The sequence below is a fragment of the Euprymna scolopes genome, chromosome 7 (assembly GCF_053919585.1).
Source record: "Euprymna scolopes isolate OS-2025 chromosome 7, ASM5391958v1, whole genome shotgun sequence".
Taxonomy (NCBI): Eukaryota; Metazoa; Mollusca; class Cephalopoda; order Sepiida; family Sepiolidae; genus Euprymna; species Euprymna scolopes.
In genome coordinates this window covers 165,572,523-165,591,143 of record NC_136488.1, presented here as the reverse complement: position 1 = coordinate 165,591,143, position 18,621 = coordinate 165,572,523, and the positions used below count along the sequence as shown (strand labels likewise).

The following is an 18,621-nucleotide window of genomic DNA, read 5'->3' as shown; positions in this document are numbered from 1 at the left end:
GTTCAATATAGACTGACTGGTTTCTTTGGAATCTCTCTAAGTTTCCATAGACATTTTGAAATACTGAGGCAGTCGTCACTTATTACTTTCCACTCAACAGCGTTGGCCGACTCCGACTAGCTCCATTTGAAGTAAACTAACTTTATGGTCACAAAAATAGCAGCTTCCACACACAAAGTTAAGCACACACACACACACACACACACACACACACACACACACACACACACACACAAAGTTAAGAACACATAAACTTAAAAAACACACACACAGTTAAAACATGCACTCACACACAAACTTAAACTTAAAAACACACACACACAAAATTACTGATCATCATTTCAGTTTAACGTCTGTTTTACATTCTGGCATTTGTTGGATAGTTTGTAGCAATTTGCAATTATAATTTTTTTTCTAAATTAAATTTCCGAATCCATCCATCTATCTATCTCTCTCATATATATATATATAAAAAAGATGTAACACAAAGAAAACACAATTGCAACTTCTCTTCTGATTTTCGGATTATGTAATCATGTTCATATTCATTTCTTTACTTTAAGTTGACGAGTTCCTTTTCTTCTGATGAGTTAAGGGCAGAATGAATTCAAAAATTAACATAATCACAGGAATTATTTTGCACTACGAAACAGGTGCTGTCAAGAATTGAAAATTTCAACATACTTAAAAATGGTAAGATGATCAACATCTTGAAATTTGGAATATAGACTTTGTCATTTATTTGTATATGCTTTAAAATTTTCTAAGAAAAAAACTTTGTTCATAGAATCTTCATTTGGATTTAGGCACAGATAAAAGAATGAGGAAAATTTTTGACAGTGGTTTCAGCTAGACGGATGTTTTTTGTGAAAGATTGGCCAGGGGGGATCAGAGATTGGAGCTCAGATGAGCACTTGCCATGGAAATAACGATAAAACAAAGACAGACTCGCAACCTCTCTTCTGTGAGAGAGAGGTTTCAGGGAAGAGAAAAGGGCATCCCCCACTAAGCCACAAAGTCTATTTTGTACTCTGTCAAAGCAGGATAGGCTGCTTTTAGCAGCTCCTGCCCATATGTGGCAGCAGTACTCCATCCTTGGATGTACTTGACTTTTATATAGATAGAGAATTGCATCAACAGTGAGATATCTTCTGGAGCGGTAAAAGGATCCTACCATTTTTCCAACGACCTTGGCAACAAACTTGATGTACGTGTTGCATTTCAGGTCAGTAGTAAAGGTCAATCCCAGAAGCTTATCAAAACATGGAGCTTCCACTAGACGAGTGCCATCCATTTCAATTGATGCCAGATGGGGATCAGAGCGTTGATGTAAAGATAGGAACTTGGTTTTAGATGCATTAAAAGTAACCAGCCACTTCTTCTACTGTACCACGCGCTCAAGATCAGGAGAGAGAATCAGAGAGAACTTTGTCATTTACGACCTTTGATGTGTTGCCATAGATGGTTGTGTCATCAGCATAGATGGCAACGAATGAGTTAAGTACGTATTTTGAGAGATCATTGATGTAGATCAGGAAGAGAGTTGGGCCCAGGATGGACCCCTGAGGGACTCCAGCATTAATACTTTGGGCCTCTGATTTCTGCCCATCAACCACTACTCTTATGAGCCTATCAGAAAGAAATGATTTAATAATTGAGAAAACATTTCCAGTGATACAGTAGCTGGAAATCTTGTGAAGTAAGCCTTTATACCTTAAGTTAAGCACAAGGTTGGGTTTTGTCTTAGTCAATAATTTAATTTAAAGTCTAAAACTTTCGACAAATATATTCTCCCCAAAGCGAGATTTGCCTTTTTTTTTTTCTTAGGTCATGAGACTTCAGAAAAATCTTCGAAAATATTCAAGAAAAATGAACGATAATTTTAATTAGAGATACAAACTAAATCTCCATTACAAGTTGTTCACTATTTATTGAACATATCTTACCATACTAATTTTGAGGGTTTGAAGAAAACATTAAGTAAGAAATGGGCCAAAATCCCACAAAAAATCAATTGTGACTCGTGTAAAGCATTCACCAAACGTTTGCAATAGGTTATTGATGCACAGGGCGGTTACATTAAATAAAGTTTGGATACTTAGAATCTAATAATACTAATATTTACATTTGGGTGATCTGTATTGTTTAACTTATTTAATAAATATGGGGAAAAAAACTGTAACGTTAATTATTGAACATCTTGTAATCAACTCAGAACTTTTGTGAAATAATGAAAAAAAAAGTTACCTTTTCTACTCCAGGTAATTTTAGGCATCGGCTTTCCATCCACAATGCATATCAGAGCCACAGTGGTTCCTGCAATGGTTGTTATGTTGCTTGGCTTCTTAATAAATACAGGTGGGCGAGGAGAAGTTGCTGTAATCAGAAAAAGAGAAATTAAGTTAAATTGATGTATTGAATAAATATCCGCTGAAAATTAAAATAAATAAATAAAAATTGCAGTGCAAATGGTAATTCTTTAATATACAGATACATTTAATATTAAAAACAAACATCAGCTTTCTAGATTTGTGAAAATATCCATTCAAGATGGCTTGAGCCAGTTTTTTGTGAATCTGCATCGCAGTGAATCAAAGCGGACTTCAAAAGTTACAATCCGAACGCAAAAAATATGCAGGTTGTCTATCTTGACCATTGCGAACCAAGTTCTCAGTTGAGCATATGTTCTTTTGCGTCATCCTGGTCATGGGTCGAGCACCACTGCCCCTTTTCAAGTCAAACACCTCTTAACTAACAAGCCAACTTTTTATTGATCTTATCTTAAAATCTTTATCACAATTTTATCAAGATCAATTTTTACAAAAACAAGTAAAGCATGCATGGTCTTCTACGAATGCACAGTGAATGAGGCATAAAAAAATGACTAAGTTCAGCGTTTGCCCCCCCCTCACCATTATGCCCCAAAAGTCCCCAAGGCCTTAACATATTTAAATTTGAGTTCAGCACCATGCAAAATTGCTAATTAGACATACACAGAAAATTTGGGACAAATATGATAAAATAGTCCCCAAAATAGAGTGTTTTTATTATCCCTAAAAGAGCCCCTGGGGCACACCCAAGAGTTATTGCGAAGTATAGACAAACAAAATTACATAGAAATCAGTTACAACTTTCTAGAAAGTTTTATAAAAATCCAAGGCATCAATTTTTTTTAAAATAAGCACAAAAGTGTTAATTTTAGCCATTTTAACGTGAAATCTCTAGAGGGGGCAACCAGAGTTTTCCTGGAAAATCTGTTCTGTTACTTTTTTTTTTACTCATATCATGCTTAATGTTTGTGCAAAATTTCAAAAAATTCCAAGGCGTAGTTATTGAGAAAAGTACGGACAGATGAACGGACAAGGGTGAATTTACAGGTCCACCTTCTTTTTGTCAGGAGACAAAAAAAAAAAAAAAAAAAAAAAATCACACACACACACACACAGACACACACACACACAATTAAAAAAAAAAAAAAAAAAAAAAAAACATAGAAACATTTGATTTGGGAATCTTAAATAGGATGACTCCTGATGTGTTTATGGTATTATGGTGACTGAGAACTGTAGCTAGGATTAGTGTAGACAATCAAAGATACAGTGACAAAGATGAACATAGATCTCCTTTGCTGATTTTTGATTGGCCTGTTTTTTTTGTTAAACTTGTTTGGCAAAATAAAATATATAAATCAAATTCCCTCATCAATCAGATAGTCACAGATTTATTCAGCAGTTTTTTGACGTCATTTTCACTAAGAGATTTACTTTGTTATTCAAGAAGGCATAACAATGTAACCAAGACAGAAGCAGAAATCTTCATCGTTTAGGGGAGAAGCCGAGGTTTTCATCCTATTTTGTGACAACCCGAAAAACAAATTCCAGTACTTGTTCAGAATTTTCCTTATATTACAAAACAAAAATGAAGAAATAAAATCTTCATGATGCATGTACCCATGACAGAAAAAAAAAAAAAAAATCATATTCCAAAAATCACGCAAATTGATCAAGTAGTTTTATTTTCATAAAGAAAATAATTTTAAATTGATTAATGGGAATTCGTAGCCATTGCAATAAAAAAAAAATCACAAGTTTGAACTATCTCCCTTTTTTTTTTTGACAACGTTTTCAAAATGGCGTTGCAAGATAGTCACTCCTCGGTTAGTGATAAAATTTGATTGCTTAAAATAAAACTACTGAATCAATGTGCTTTTTGGAGTATGATATTTTCTTTTTGTCAGGGATATGTACATCATACAGAGGTTTTTTTCATTTAGGTAAAATTCTGGACAAGCACCTGAATTCCTTTTGCAAATTCATGAACATTCAAGTGAGCTTCATGTTTGGGACAATTGCATGAATTTTTATTTTACCCTTAAAAATTGTCGCTACCTCAAATATTGATCTGTATATCCATTGTTTCATCACTCTTGAAATCAACAGACAAGTATTCTTGGATCGCTAAACTTTTATCAATTTTAGGTTAATTAAAAACCCACACTCTTATTCGTTCGTCATCCTTTATTTTATTATTGCTATATCTCTATCTCTTTTCTATCTATCTACTGTTATATACGGCACAATCACATTGACACGCCGGTTCTCGTCAGATCACCAAAGTTAAGCAACGATTTCATGTATCACTCTTATATCAACAGCAAGATGGCTTAAATCAATAATAAAACATTGCCGGGTTGTAAAATATGTTTAAATATAATTCATGCAGATTTCGTTTTTATTATTATAGAGCCAATTCTCTATTGAATATTATATTGTACCTAATATTTAGTAGTGATTTCAAAAGTAAAAAAAAAAAAAAATGACTTGACTGCCATCAACTAGATAGAATCAATGTGAAAACATTTAGCCGCATCTTCTACCAATATAATTATCGAGAAATAAGTAAGAAAGATTTAATTAAACTTGAAGAAATGAATAGAATTTGGGCATGCACAGAAAGTAAAAATATGTCGGAAGTTGAAATAAACATTTTGCTTTTTCAACTTGTCGACAAATTTTTGTACACATTATTCAGTCATCCAAACAAAGATTTTACTTGTTATAAACCATCCTTCGTATATGATAAGTATTTCCTGTTAATTTCAGTGTTATGTGAACAGTAGTTTAAGAGTTTATTGGTTAAATATTTACACAGAGACGGACAAACATATACCGGTTTATTTATATAGATAAGTACGCATTTAAAAAATACAATGAACGATATTAATAACAGCCGGATGACTGGGATATTTTGATTATATATATATATATATATATATATATATAGACAGAGAGAGAGAGAGAGAGAGAGAGAGAGACACACAGAGAGAAAATCATGAAAATATATATGCAATTAAGCTACATAGAATATTCCGCATTTCATTATCGTGAGAATTTGTCAGGCTTATCTTGACGAATTCTCACGAGAATGAAACACGGAATATTCTGTGTAGCTTAATTGCATATATATTTTCATAACTTATAACCCAGCTACACCTATGTATTGAGCACTATTGAAGTAAATACTGAAAATTTATGCATGAAATTATATTTTTGTATATTAATTTACGTGATTAAATGAAGTAATCATATATAAGATAAAAAAATGAGAAATAAGTTACATATAATTTTATTAATCATGAGATCAATAAGGAAGAAAGAAAAAGAAAAACCTATTTAAGCCATGGCATTTCGAAACTAATTGCTTTTACTATTTTAATAGGCTTGCTTTGTTAAAAGACTATAAATGTACAGATGAATGATTGAAATACATTTCTTTGAATGCCTCATTTACAGAACTATATTTTTTAAACAGTTCATGATAAGTTAATGTTTGGTGTTATTCATTTGTAATTTTATTTTCCTATGATTGCTATATATATATATATATATATTTCTTCCATGGCAAGTGCTTGTCTGAGCACCAATCTCTGGTCCCCCCTCGCCAATCTTTCACGATAAACACCCGTCTATCTGAAACTAGTGTCAAAAATTTTCCCCACTCTTTATCTGTGCCTAAATCAAAACGTAGATTCCATGAACAAAGCTTCTTTCTTAGAACTGCACGCCTGTGGAACTCTCTTCCATTTGCTTGTTTCCCACCTGACTACAACTTGGATGTCTTCAAGTCCAACATAAACAAATTCCTGATGAACCGCTCCCTTAAGTAAGATACTTTATCAAATCTCCAATACTAACGATTACTATGATATTATCCCATTGATTACTGTACACGCAATAACCCTTATCCCGAGTGGCTTCCGGGCCTTGATAAGAGGTGACTACCTTGTAAAAAAAAAACAAAAAAACAAACAAACAAACAAACACACACAGTAGTTTCGTTAATAGTAATTAATTCAAGTAATGTATAATAATAAAATAAAAAATCTTGAAGGATCAGCGAACTGACAAATCCAGCTAGTGTGTGTGTGTGTGTATATATATATATATATATATATATATATATATTCCTTTTTTCTCCTGTAAATAAATTTTAATTATTATATATAACTTGTGTTGGCTTTTGTGATTCTTTGACAGTTGTGTTTATTGGTTGTTTTCTTACTTCATTAGAATCTTGAGAAAAAAAAAACATTCCCATTATTTTATCTTATTGTTATACTAGCAGGACCTGTGGAAATTCCACATATGCAATATATTGATGTTGGCATTCTGTGGATGTTCAGTGTAAATGAAGATGCCCTGATATTACTGCAGCTCTTTTGTTAAAACTGCAAAAGTATTTATCTGAGCTGGCAGGGACGCATGGCATAGCCTGGTCGTAACATACGCTTAAATATGATATTTTAATTTATGCAGATTTCCTACATATTATTATAGAGTAAATTTTCTATCGATTTTTATATTTTATAAAGTTATGATTTAAAAAATATATCCATATGACTTGGGTGCATCAGCTTGAATTGAAACCGAAACCAAAACTTATGAAAAAAAAAAAAAAAAAAAAAATATATATATATATATAAATAAAAGTGTGTGTGTACACATTTCCCTACACAATAACTCTGTCAATTTTAAGTCTACAGACCCAAAATTTGATATACAGGGTACTGAGATTTGGGAAAAATTTTTTTTTTGGTTTTCGGCCAGAAATTTGGCAGTTAAGGGGTCAAAGTTCAACGCTTTGAATTTTGAGAACTCTACCAAACTCCTTCGACAATTTTGGGTCTAAACACTTGAAATTTTAGATATAGATTCCTTGGACATGGATCTAACTTAATAACTTAATTTGAGGCCCCAAACAATAAATGTTATAGGGTCATTAATCATTAATAGGGATCAAAGTTAAAAAAATTGACTGCCTTTTTTTTTTTCTCAACATACACCTCCAAACACCCAGGCAACGCCAGGCTGAAAGTATATATATATATATATATATATATATATATATATATATAATCGAAACTGAAAGTTGGTAAAATTATTTATTACAAGAAATGGAAGGTCATAACAATTAAACAAAAGTTACTCGGAAGAAAAAAGATGCAAGCGTGACAGACAAATTAACCCACATGCTATCATATTAATATATAGATTCCTGAATACAGTGATTCATGTTTTTATGCTATGAAACACCATCTCGTATTTATAAGATTAACAATCAAAACATATCACAATAACTCTTCTGTTAAGATGGTTTATCTTTCTAAATTTAATTATGCAGAGGTGTAAAGAAGGTTAGCAAGTAAAGAATTTAGAAGATATTGCAGTCGAATGTTAAAGATTTATGCTTAATCTTTTAGCTAAATTCAAGCAAAGTCCTCCTACGTTCGCTGCAGGGCTGTCAGACTAAAATCAAACATCATTAAAAAAAAAAAAAAAAAATGTGTCCAATACAGCAGTTTCCCAAATTTCAGGACACCATGGAGCCCCTGAGCAGGGAAAAGGTTTTTTTTTTAAAGGAGCACTAACAAGATAATTTCTAAAATAAATATGAAAAACAATTTTCAAGTTTTAATACTAACTAATGATAATGTTTACAACCATTTTTTTTATTTTTGATTAACAAAAAATTGTTGCATTTTCTATTAATTTATTTTTTTATTTTCTTTTTCATGAAACATCTTGAAACTCTTCACACCTGTTGTTATTTATCATATCTTTCCAATAAAAAAGATCAATAATTAAATGTCTCCATCCGTTTAATTATTTCATATAAAGCATTTGGAGCCCTTTAGCCTTGTTCACGGAGCCCTAGGGCTCTGTGGAGCCTACTTTGAGAAACCCTGCAATACAGTACAACCACTATATATGATTTCTACCAATTTCTATTTGTGCTTAAATCTAAACGCAGATTTCATGAACAAAGTTTCTTTCCCATAACTGGCCGTCTGTGGAACACTGTTTCGCTGGCCTGCTTCCTGGTTAAATACAACACGGTAGCCTTCAAATCCAATGTAAACAAGTTCTTGTTGAGTAGTCCCTATAAATAATCGAATTCCACACAATTTACACCATTAATGATTACTCCACTACCACCTTACATTGATTAGCTCTTATCTTCGAGTGGCCTTTAGGCCTTGATAAGTGGGGACTCCCAAGTAAAAAAAAAAAAAAAAAAAAAAAAAAAAGATTCATTGAAATTAAAAAAAAACTATTTTGGGAATATTGGATACATTTTTATGATGTTTGATTTTAGTCTGCCGTGCCCGCAGCAAACGTAGGGAGACTTGACAATAACTGCAGATTTTTGATACAGCTGGCTGTCAATTGTGAATACCTGGTGGTTATCATCAAGCAAAGTTCCCCGATGCTTGCTGTGGGTATATCAAACATCATAAAAATAATGTATCCAATATAGAATATTCTCCAACTATTATTATCTAGCATCCCTCTTGCCTACAAATACTCTAACAGTAAATGTTCTGATGAACTGCAAGCACTTGTGGCCCCTCGAGGTAAATACCCCCGACAAGCAGTAAAATCTCACCCCTTCACAGTAGAGATCCCTAGATGTAAGAGAGCCTTCTACTCCAGTAGTTTCTTCCCCAGAACCACTAGACTTTCCTTCTAGGTTTCTGCTTCCCCAACTGTACTCACATGCAAAAGTTCAAGTGTGACGTGACCTGACATCTTGCTGCCCAACTCCCCACATAGTACTCCTGTATCTTGTGTCCCTAATAGTAGCCCCCTACATCAAAGTGGCAATGTGCCTTGTTTGGGGTGAAAATGTAATAAAAAAAAAATTTATTTACTATTAAGATTTATTGAAATTATAAAAAAAAAAACCCAACTATTTTGTGAATATTCTATATTGGATACGCTCTTTTTGAAATTTTTATTTATGTTTGCTTGGAGTTTGACAGGCTCATAGCAAGCATCGTAGGACTTTGCTTCAATTTAACTGATCCGTCTTATAATAATACAAGCCAAGCATGAGTGAAAAATTTACTTTCACCATGACATGTTTGTGCAAAATTTCCAAAAAAATCCAAGGCATGGTTATTGAGATAAGTGCAAACAAATGAACAGACGATAGATTTTTTTTTCTCCTATAATACCCCCTAGGGAGACAACCAGAGTTATCTAGGAAAATTTATTCTTACAAACATTTACTTTCACCATGACAAATGTTTGTACAAAATTTCAAAAAATTCCAAGGTGTAGTTATTAATAAAAATGTGAACACACGAATAGACAAACGAGAGTGAATTACTAGGTCCAATCCCTCCTGTGTTGAGGGACCAATTATTATTTTGCATCCCCATTCATCAAGTGAACAAAGAAACATTATTAAATGGAAATTTTAACCTTTTATGACTTGGTTGAACTAATTCGTTCAGATGTAAATAAATGAATATAATGGCATAAATGAAGTGGGAATTAATTCCAACACGCCTTGTACGTATTAGTTCAATATCTGGGTAAATGCTAGATACCTCCAGATTGCAACTGTTCACAGCTTACATTCAGTATGCCACCATCTAAAATTAGCAATAAATATTTTTTTAATCATCTACATCATAATTCAGGCCATAAAAGGTTAATATTTCTAATGTTTTTTCATAAAGAAAACTTCCTTTTTTAATTAAATTGAATGTTTATATATATATATATATATATATATAAAATCTCTTAATTTGGATAAATATTATTTATTTTACTTTATAAATTTTGAATAAGCCCCATTATATTCTCCTTGAGATATTTCAGAGAATGTTTTCAATCTCATATTTTTGTATTTTTTAACAAAATAAATATCAGATATTTTTTAATATAATCATAAGCATTCAACATTGAAATAATAATTAAAATTTTGTTGTCCTTTTATGTTAGAGGCAAATACTGCAGTTGGTCAAAGAAGCAATGGCTGGACAATAACAATGATCTTCTAAAACTCACAGCACATCTAGTCAATGATCGTAATGATTGGAGAGCAGCCATCAACACCAACAGTAAGACAAGACGTCAAACCATGCAGCAGTAGTAATTGTTTTATTTTACTTCAGTTGAACTTCTCAGAAATCAAGAGATCCACAACCTGAGGCTAACACTTGAACTCTATATGCGATACATAGATATTCGAATGTTCCATTTAAGTTCTTTATCTCTCAAACACTAAGTTAGTAAAGAAATTGAGAACATAATTTCCCTTTCCCCAATTAACCATTTTCATACGTTGTAGCACATCTTTCGTTTTGGTCTCTTAATCGTACTGGATACCAGGACACAAATTTATCTAGTCTGGTGGAGTATCCAGACTTGTGCTATTACTTGAGGTAATATCACTTGGAGAAGGTGCACCATTCCTCGTAAAAGCAATTGTAAGTTAGCTATAGTGAAGAGATCTTATTTGGGCAGCAAATACTATGTGATTCTGAATATTTGGTCAGGGTTTACTTCTAGGGAAAAGTATTCTCATACCAAGTTGTTCTGACAAACTCCTGTACAGAGAGAACTTAGACACTCAGGGATAGTGTCTAGTAGGCATTCAAGTTCTCTCAAGTAATTTAAGTAATAGTATGGTATCTTAAATGTCCTTCAAAGTTTTAATAATCAAAAAGAAAAAACATTTTAGAGAGAAGAGTAACTATTCTGGAAAAGTCAGACATTTTTTTTGCAGTGTATGTCATGTTTGTTTAATCCAAATAACAGATTAAAAAAACAAACAAAAAAAAACAACAACAAAAACGTACATTTTAAGAATATCTTTTCCATTTATGGCAGTAAAAACATAAATAAAAATAAACACAGCTTTATCAAGAAAGTATAAAATAAACCAACAATTTTGGTCTGGATTTTTTTGTTATTTAGATCATTTGATTGAATTTGGATCAAAGTAATATTCCCATTAAAAGAAAAAAGTTTTAATGTAAACTATTTCCATTCTCTTAATTTTTTTTTTCCTACAACAACCGTGATCTGATACATCAACATATATATATATATATAAAATAAAAAATTAATTAAAAATTTTACCAGACTATCCATTCACATGAAATCACCTTTTTCTTCACCATATTCCTTCTGCTTCACTTTTTGTTATCAAGTAAGATCTTTGACTTACTTGCAGTGTCATCAAATACTTTTGTATGCAAAATCCGATCCCGCATTTTGCTAATTCTTACCCTCTGATGAGAAGGAAAGTATTTCTTCGAAACTCCACGGATTAAGGACTATCCACTTATGTGTTTCCTTTTCAGATTAAATATGTTTTTAACTTTTTTTCAAAGTGTTTTTTTAACATGTTTTATTAACTATTTGCTCATATATATATATATCTCATATGTTTATTATACAAACATTATTAGTTACATATGTGCATATATATTCCGGTGGAATCTCAATTTTAAGATACCCACCTCATTAGACCGGAGAAAGGGGTGGCATTGAGACCAAAATCAAGGTTCATTCATTTTGTATATAAAAAAAAAAGATTTCTTGGTGTGACTTAAAAGGAAAGAAAAATGGGTGTTTGGTTCATGAGGATGTGTAGATGAGGTTAGGAGGTAAAGGTGTAGCAAAGAAAGGAATAGGGAGTGAGATGGGGAAGAAAGGGAAATACAATACAGCCTAGTCAAGGAAACCCAGTGGGGAGGGGGAGTATGGCTATACTCTTGTTTTGGTGTCTATACTTTGATCTGAAATGATTCTAGTCACTGTCATCCATTGAGCACTCTTTAATGAATACATGGGTTTCAATGGATCTCCATCTAGGAAACCAAACTATACAACTATTATTTTCTTCTATTAAATAAATCTAAAACGTCTGTGTGTTTTCGTATATCCGCTAAAACTTTTTCTCATTCACACCATGCAGGCACGAACAAAGCATTTTTAGAAAGATCGATCTCTCGGACAAAAAATATTGAAAAATTGGAAAAAAAATCGTACATTATTTTATTTTGTTTGAAGGGTGTGTCAGATAAAAACCTGGCCTTCTATGTGGTGCTAACCATCTTTATGTTCTTCCATTTTAAAATAAATTTGCAATGTTATAACATCTGTGTCCTCCTGGGCACATCGATAAGTGTTCGCTTACTGACTTGAGTTATGCATATTTACACCCGGCATGCATCTGTTCTTTTTTCTTTTAATTACAACATTTTGGTTTTGGTTTCACTTCTGGGTGACGCTCCCCCACTCCCCTTCACATCTTTTTTTTACCTCATCCCTGTCACATTTTTTGTTTTTTACGACTGGGCAATGCCTCCATCCCTACTACTATATATAATTAAAAAAATTTAAGTTTACAAATTGAATAATTGTGAGGCTAATGATAATCTTTTCCAGTATCTACCACAATTTTAAGATGCCATCTTTACATTTGGAATTTGCTTATGTTTACCGATCAATAACTTGGATTATTATAATTAGTATTGAACTATTTCATTTGTATCTTTACATCTGATCAATCAATCTTTATTTATTTATTTATTTTTTGTTTGGGGGTCCATCACATTTTTCAACTTTTTCTTCATCGAGCCTGAACTTCATTTGGAATATCCTTTTAACCTATACAGTTCTGCATTACTACCAACTTTCATACAAAAACTAGCAGGGATAGTTGGCGTTGCCCAGGCAGAGATCAAGTTGGGTTTGAACACAGCCGTTAACTCGAAAATAAAAGAATGGATAAAAACAGGAAAATTAATCAGGCACAAAAAAAAGCAGTCTAAAACAAAGTGAAAATTCAGTTTTATAAAAGTAAAATTCTTTTTAAGCAAAATAACCGTTAAACAAAAAATGAAAAAGAAAAGAAAAAATAACATTACATAACCCAAATGTTAAAACTTTCTTTTAAAACCTCTGATGAAAAAAAAAAAAAAAAAAAAAAAAAAAAAAATCAAAATAAGGAAATTGTTTTTAAAATTACAAAACAACCCTGTTAAAAAAAAAAAAAGATCAGATATAAAAAGGCAGAATTTATTTTAAGTGAAATAAACGTTAAAAAATATGATTAGTTAAAAAACAAAAACAAATCACATTACGTAACCTTAGAAAAATGTTATGGCAAAAATCTTTTAACCCTGATAAAATGTTAAAACGTTCTTTTAAAACCTGTGATAAAAAAATCGAAATAAGGAAATTGTTAGTTAAAATTACAAATAGAACCCGTTTAAAAAAAGAAAAAAAAAAAAGGCCACTATTATATCTTGAGCGTGAAAACTATAGCTCACGACACAACCTTTTAATCCACTGCCCCACGAGGTTGAGAACGAAATAATGTTGGAAATTCTGTTACTTAAATGAATTCAAAAAATAATATTAAACTGTGCATGCGCAGTTTTCGAAAGGCACAATTTTTCAGACTCTCCCTTGGTTTAAACATTTCTATACAAAATAATTGCCCTTTTTTTTTTTTTAATTTTCACATATTATTTGACTGAGACATCACTCTTTCAGATGATACCAGTCTCAACCTGGTCAGACACGCATGTCAAAAGTTTTTGGCAGACATATGCACAAACAGACAGTTGAGATTTATATGATAGATGTTATTATAAGAAGATATAGCTTGCCTATGAATATTATTTTACTGACTACTTTCCTCTGAGGATAAGAACCATTCTTTGAAACTCTGTGGAATAAGGAAAATTTAAAATTTTTAACTATTATTCATTGTCAAATATTAAATTGTTATAAATTCTAATTTACAGAGTTTAAATTACATTTGTTTTATAATACACACACACACACACACACACACACACACGACTAAAAGTGTATATTCCAAATTTTAAGATTTTGTCCATCTTACCGTCTATTTTTTAAACATGTTAAAATGTTCAGTTTTTGACAATACTTGTTTCATAGAACCATTCATGTAATTATTATGCCAAATTTTTAATTTATTCCTTCTTTACTCATCAACTTTAAAAGAAAATAAAGGAACATGGACATGGTTACAAAATCTGAAAAATCGGAAGAGTAATTGCAATTGGGTTTTGTTTTAGTTATGTCATCTTTTGAACATTTTAACATGCTGAAAGAAATAAATGGTAAGGTGGTCAACATCTTGAAATTTGGAATATAGACTTCTTGTCATTTACTAGTGTATGCTCTGTAGTTATATTGAGCTTTATAAATTAAAGGATTGGTATAAATAAAAGGTGAAATATAATTTTTCCCATGAAAACACCCACAAACACCCACACACACAGACTAACACACACACACACACACACATTTTCTTTTTGAAATAGGTGTTTGTTTTCCCACAATAGTGTACCTGGCATTCCCAAATGGTGGTTACCCATCTAGTACTGACCAAACTCAACATTACTTAACTTTGGTGAGCTAATAACAACCAGTATTTCATAATGGTAACACCGTGTACACAGATTTAAAAAAAAAAAAAAAAAATGATGATACCCTGTCTTGCTCCCAACTATTCCTTACAATTCACATCCACTGGACCATTACCCTCACCCCTTTAACTGCACCATCATCTCCAAGATAATGTCTGTTAAAACAATCGTTAGATTATTCCTGAACTAAAGAGGAGTATCACAATGATGGCAATGAGTGTATCACATATTGGCCAATTTTTAACATCATATCCAGATGTGATTATTATTATATACTAGTTGGCAGCTCGGTGTTGCCCGGTCGTACAATACGCTTAAATATAATATTTTAATTTATGCAGATTGCGTATGTATTATTATAGAATCAATCCTCTATTGAATATTATATATTATGAGGAATAATTTGTTCGGTAGACTAATTCGCAAAAAAAAAAAATAAATAAATAAAATGATAATGTCGTTCATAAAACTCCTTCAGTGTTGATCAAACCGTGATGAGATGACAATGGCTATTAAAGACAGCAATTGCTGTGGATACAGTTGGACGATTCGACATTCCTATCCCGTTATGTTTAACCTGACGAAGGCCAGAGGAATAATCGGCTGAAACGTCATGAAAACAACAACTAAAAGATGAGGATAAAAGTCCAAATAATTAAAATAAAAAATCATACAATTTATTCATCTCCAAAATAATTCCAAACTAATTCAATAATATAGGGTTTGTTTATGTTTGTACGTCAGTTGCATGCTAACTTTCATTACGTGTGTGTGAGTGTACCACCTTGAAGCTACGATTTTGGTGATATTTTCTTTAATCCTCTTCCCTGGAGTTAAGAAGAACATAAATTCATGATTAAAAAATGTATTTATTGCATAAAAAATTCTTACTGTACAGGGTTAACTATATATGGTTGTTATCTCCCCCGTCCCCTTACCATAAAAACACGTTAAATGCGCAGATATTTTTTCAAACATAAAAACATGCCTGTGGGAAAAGATATATGGATTTTAGTTTTCCTGGTAGTTTGGAATCAATAAATATTCATTATTTTATCATTACTACCAGCTGTGGAAGATTTTGCTTTAAACAAAATCAAATAAAAAAGACAATTAAAAGAATCGTTTTTGGCATCGGAAAATCGTCTCGTTTTTTTTTTCTGATTCTGATTAATCATCCCAACAACTAAGAACAAAAAGACAATATTATATTAGAAATAAATTTTTTTTTACTTGCAATACCGGTTTTTGACATTTCTGTCTTACACTTTTAACCTTGTATACTTATCTCTGACATTTTTACGCCCCTGCATTTACAAAGATGTGCACTCAATTTCATAGCCATATGATTGTTGAACCAGTGGTCAAGTAGATTTAGAGTGCAGAACTCAATTGTGACAGAGAAATCACCAAAGTTGAATAAATCTTTCTCATTGAATTGTGACAATGTTACTCCCAGTGTAATCCACCGAGACTAAAGCCAAAGTCAGGAATTATGTTAAAAAAAAAAATCCCAGGAGAAGTTTATTGCTTGCTTTTATAAGCTGCATGTTTACATGTACAAACGCTATGCAAGCCACCGTTTAAAAAAGAGGGAGGAGAGAGAGGGAGAAAAAAAAAGTACCTTTCTTATGATGCAACTGAAATTTTTTTTTTATATATTTTATTATATTCATATAATACGAGCAAGACCTGTGGAAATTCTATGGAATAAGAAATATATTTAAAGCCGATATTTTTATGGATAGCACAAAAATAATCAGTTTTTGGACAGAAGAACTAAAAACATGCAGCAAAAATAAGTTTAACATTTCTATGAAAATAGTATCCAGTGCATTTTAAATATAGGACTGAGCCAAATGATCAATTAATAAATACTAATAAATACTCAGAAAGTAATATTGTGCTATATAGTTCAATACAGATAATAAAATACATATCCAAGACAATGGCAGAAACCCTAGAGGAAGACCTCCAGTCTGTAGCGGAATGGGGTCAAAAATGGATGGTGACGTGCAATGCTGCCAAGACTAAGCTTCTTTCCTTTAATAATTACAAGAAACCTTGTCAACCACCAATAGCCATGGCTAAAGATACATTACCTGAAAGTACTTCGTTCAAACTCCTCAGCTTAATGTTCACTGGGAACATGAATTGGAACAAATACATTGAGGTGATTGCTAAAGTTGCAGCAAAGAAGGTGGGCTCTCCCTACCAAGCTAGAAAATTACTTACATCTTAGTCGTGAAGGATTTCTCCACCGAAAGAGAACAAGAAATAGAAGTGCAGCATCTGAAGAACAGATACTACACTTTGATCTTGTTTATATATTTTATTGAGAAAGAAAAAATTGAACATAAAAAACGTACAAAAAATTCAATTCAACAAAATTAGGCACAAGGCCCTACAAGAAATTGGGAGGGGGAGGGTACAGGGTCTTTTTGACTATGTAACAGATGAGACTTTGAAGTCTTACTCTTGACTGGCAACATTTACCAAAATACCTCAATCACTTTGTGGATCCTAATCTAACTAATAACCCCAGCGTTCAATGTAAAATTTAACTATGTACAATTTGTATATTCATTTCTGTATGTTGTGTGTGCATTTTTTTTTTTTTCTTTTTTTTTTTGTGTGTGTGTGTGTGTGTGTATGTGTGAGAAAATAAAGTTCGATTTCATTAGAAAGAGTTCTTGAATTAATTGGCATAAAATGTTCGTGGAGTGGGAAAAAACTAATGAAAATGTTCATTTCAAAAATAAGGAAAAAACTACTAATGTGTTGTTAGTAAGACCCCCCTGTACTATTCTATGTGGCTAGATCCCCCACTGTTTTCCGGGGAACCGAAAACAAGCAGAGCATCCCTAATGGGGTTTGGGGAAGTCGCCTTAATGGAGGTGGGAGAAAATAAAGCAACGGATGGAGGGGGTAGGAAGGTGACCTCTGAGTAGGGGGATGACCGGGGGCATCAGAAAATAAAGATGAGGAGCAGGGGGGTTGGGCAGACTCAGAGGTTCTCTAATACCAAAAAATAAAATCAGGAACAGGATCTCATTTGTACCACCAGTACTACACTTTGATCTTGACCAAAAGGCCAAGCGGGGCTGATTCGGTGAGGGTATAGCACATGTGGTATGGCGCAATTGTATCAGAGTTTTCCTTGGAGGTGGATCAGATTATAAGGTAATGCTTATGTAATGAACTAATATTCATTTTTCTTGCTATTTATTGAATTTATATTCAATTTATGGAAACATTTTGTGTTCAAAATAAATAAAAAATAATACAAACTGGTGCATTCTGTGGATACTTTTAAATAAATGTGATCTCAATCGAAGATTTTTACATTTTTCCTTAGTTTTATTATCTTTACTAGCATTTCAGCCCAGCATTTCAGCCCGGGTGTTTGGAGGTGTATGTCGAGCAAAAAAAAAAAAAAAAAAGAAGTCAATTTTTTTAACTTTGACCCCTATTATGACCCCTTAACATTGTTTTGGGCTTAAATAAAGTTATTAAGTTAGACCCATGCCCAAGAAATCTATATTTAAAATTTCAAGTATTTAGATCCAAAATTGTCGGAGGAGTTTGGTAGAGTTCGCAAAGGTCAGATCGTTAAACTTTGACCCCTTAACAGCCAAATTTCTGGTCGAAAACCGATCACAAAGATTTTCCCAAATCTCAGTACTCTGTATATCAAATTTCGAGTTTGTAGACTTAAAATTGTCAGAATTATTGCGTAGGGAAATATACACACAGACACACACACACATGTTCACTTTTATATATATATACAGATTTTATTGTATTATTTTTTATTAATATCAACAAGCTACAAGTAATTCAAACCGTCTAAC

At 32.2% G+C, this 18,621-nt stretch overlaps 1 protein-coding gene across 3 annotated transcripts in view; it reads right to left on the bottom strand.

The window, feature by feature from the left end:
- Positions 1 to 18,621, bottom strand: part of LOC145280124 (protogenin B-like) — a 336,035-nt gene that overhangs the window by 120,234 nt on the left and 197,180 nt on the right. For all 3 annotated transcript variants that reach the window (XM_080131880.1, XM_080131882.1, XM_080131881.1), the window contains exon 5: positions 2,248 to 2,376. In XM_080131880.1, the coding sequence (XP_079988006.1) occupies positions 2,248 to 2,376 (129 nt within the window). The remainder of the gene's footprint in view (positions 1 to 2,247; positions 2,377 to 18,621) is intronic.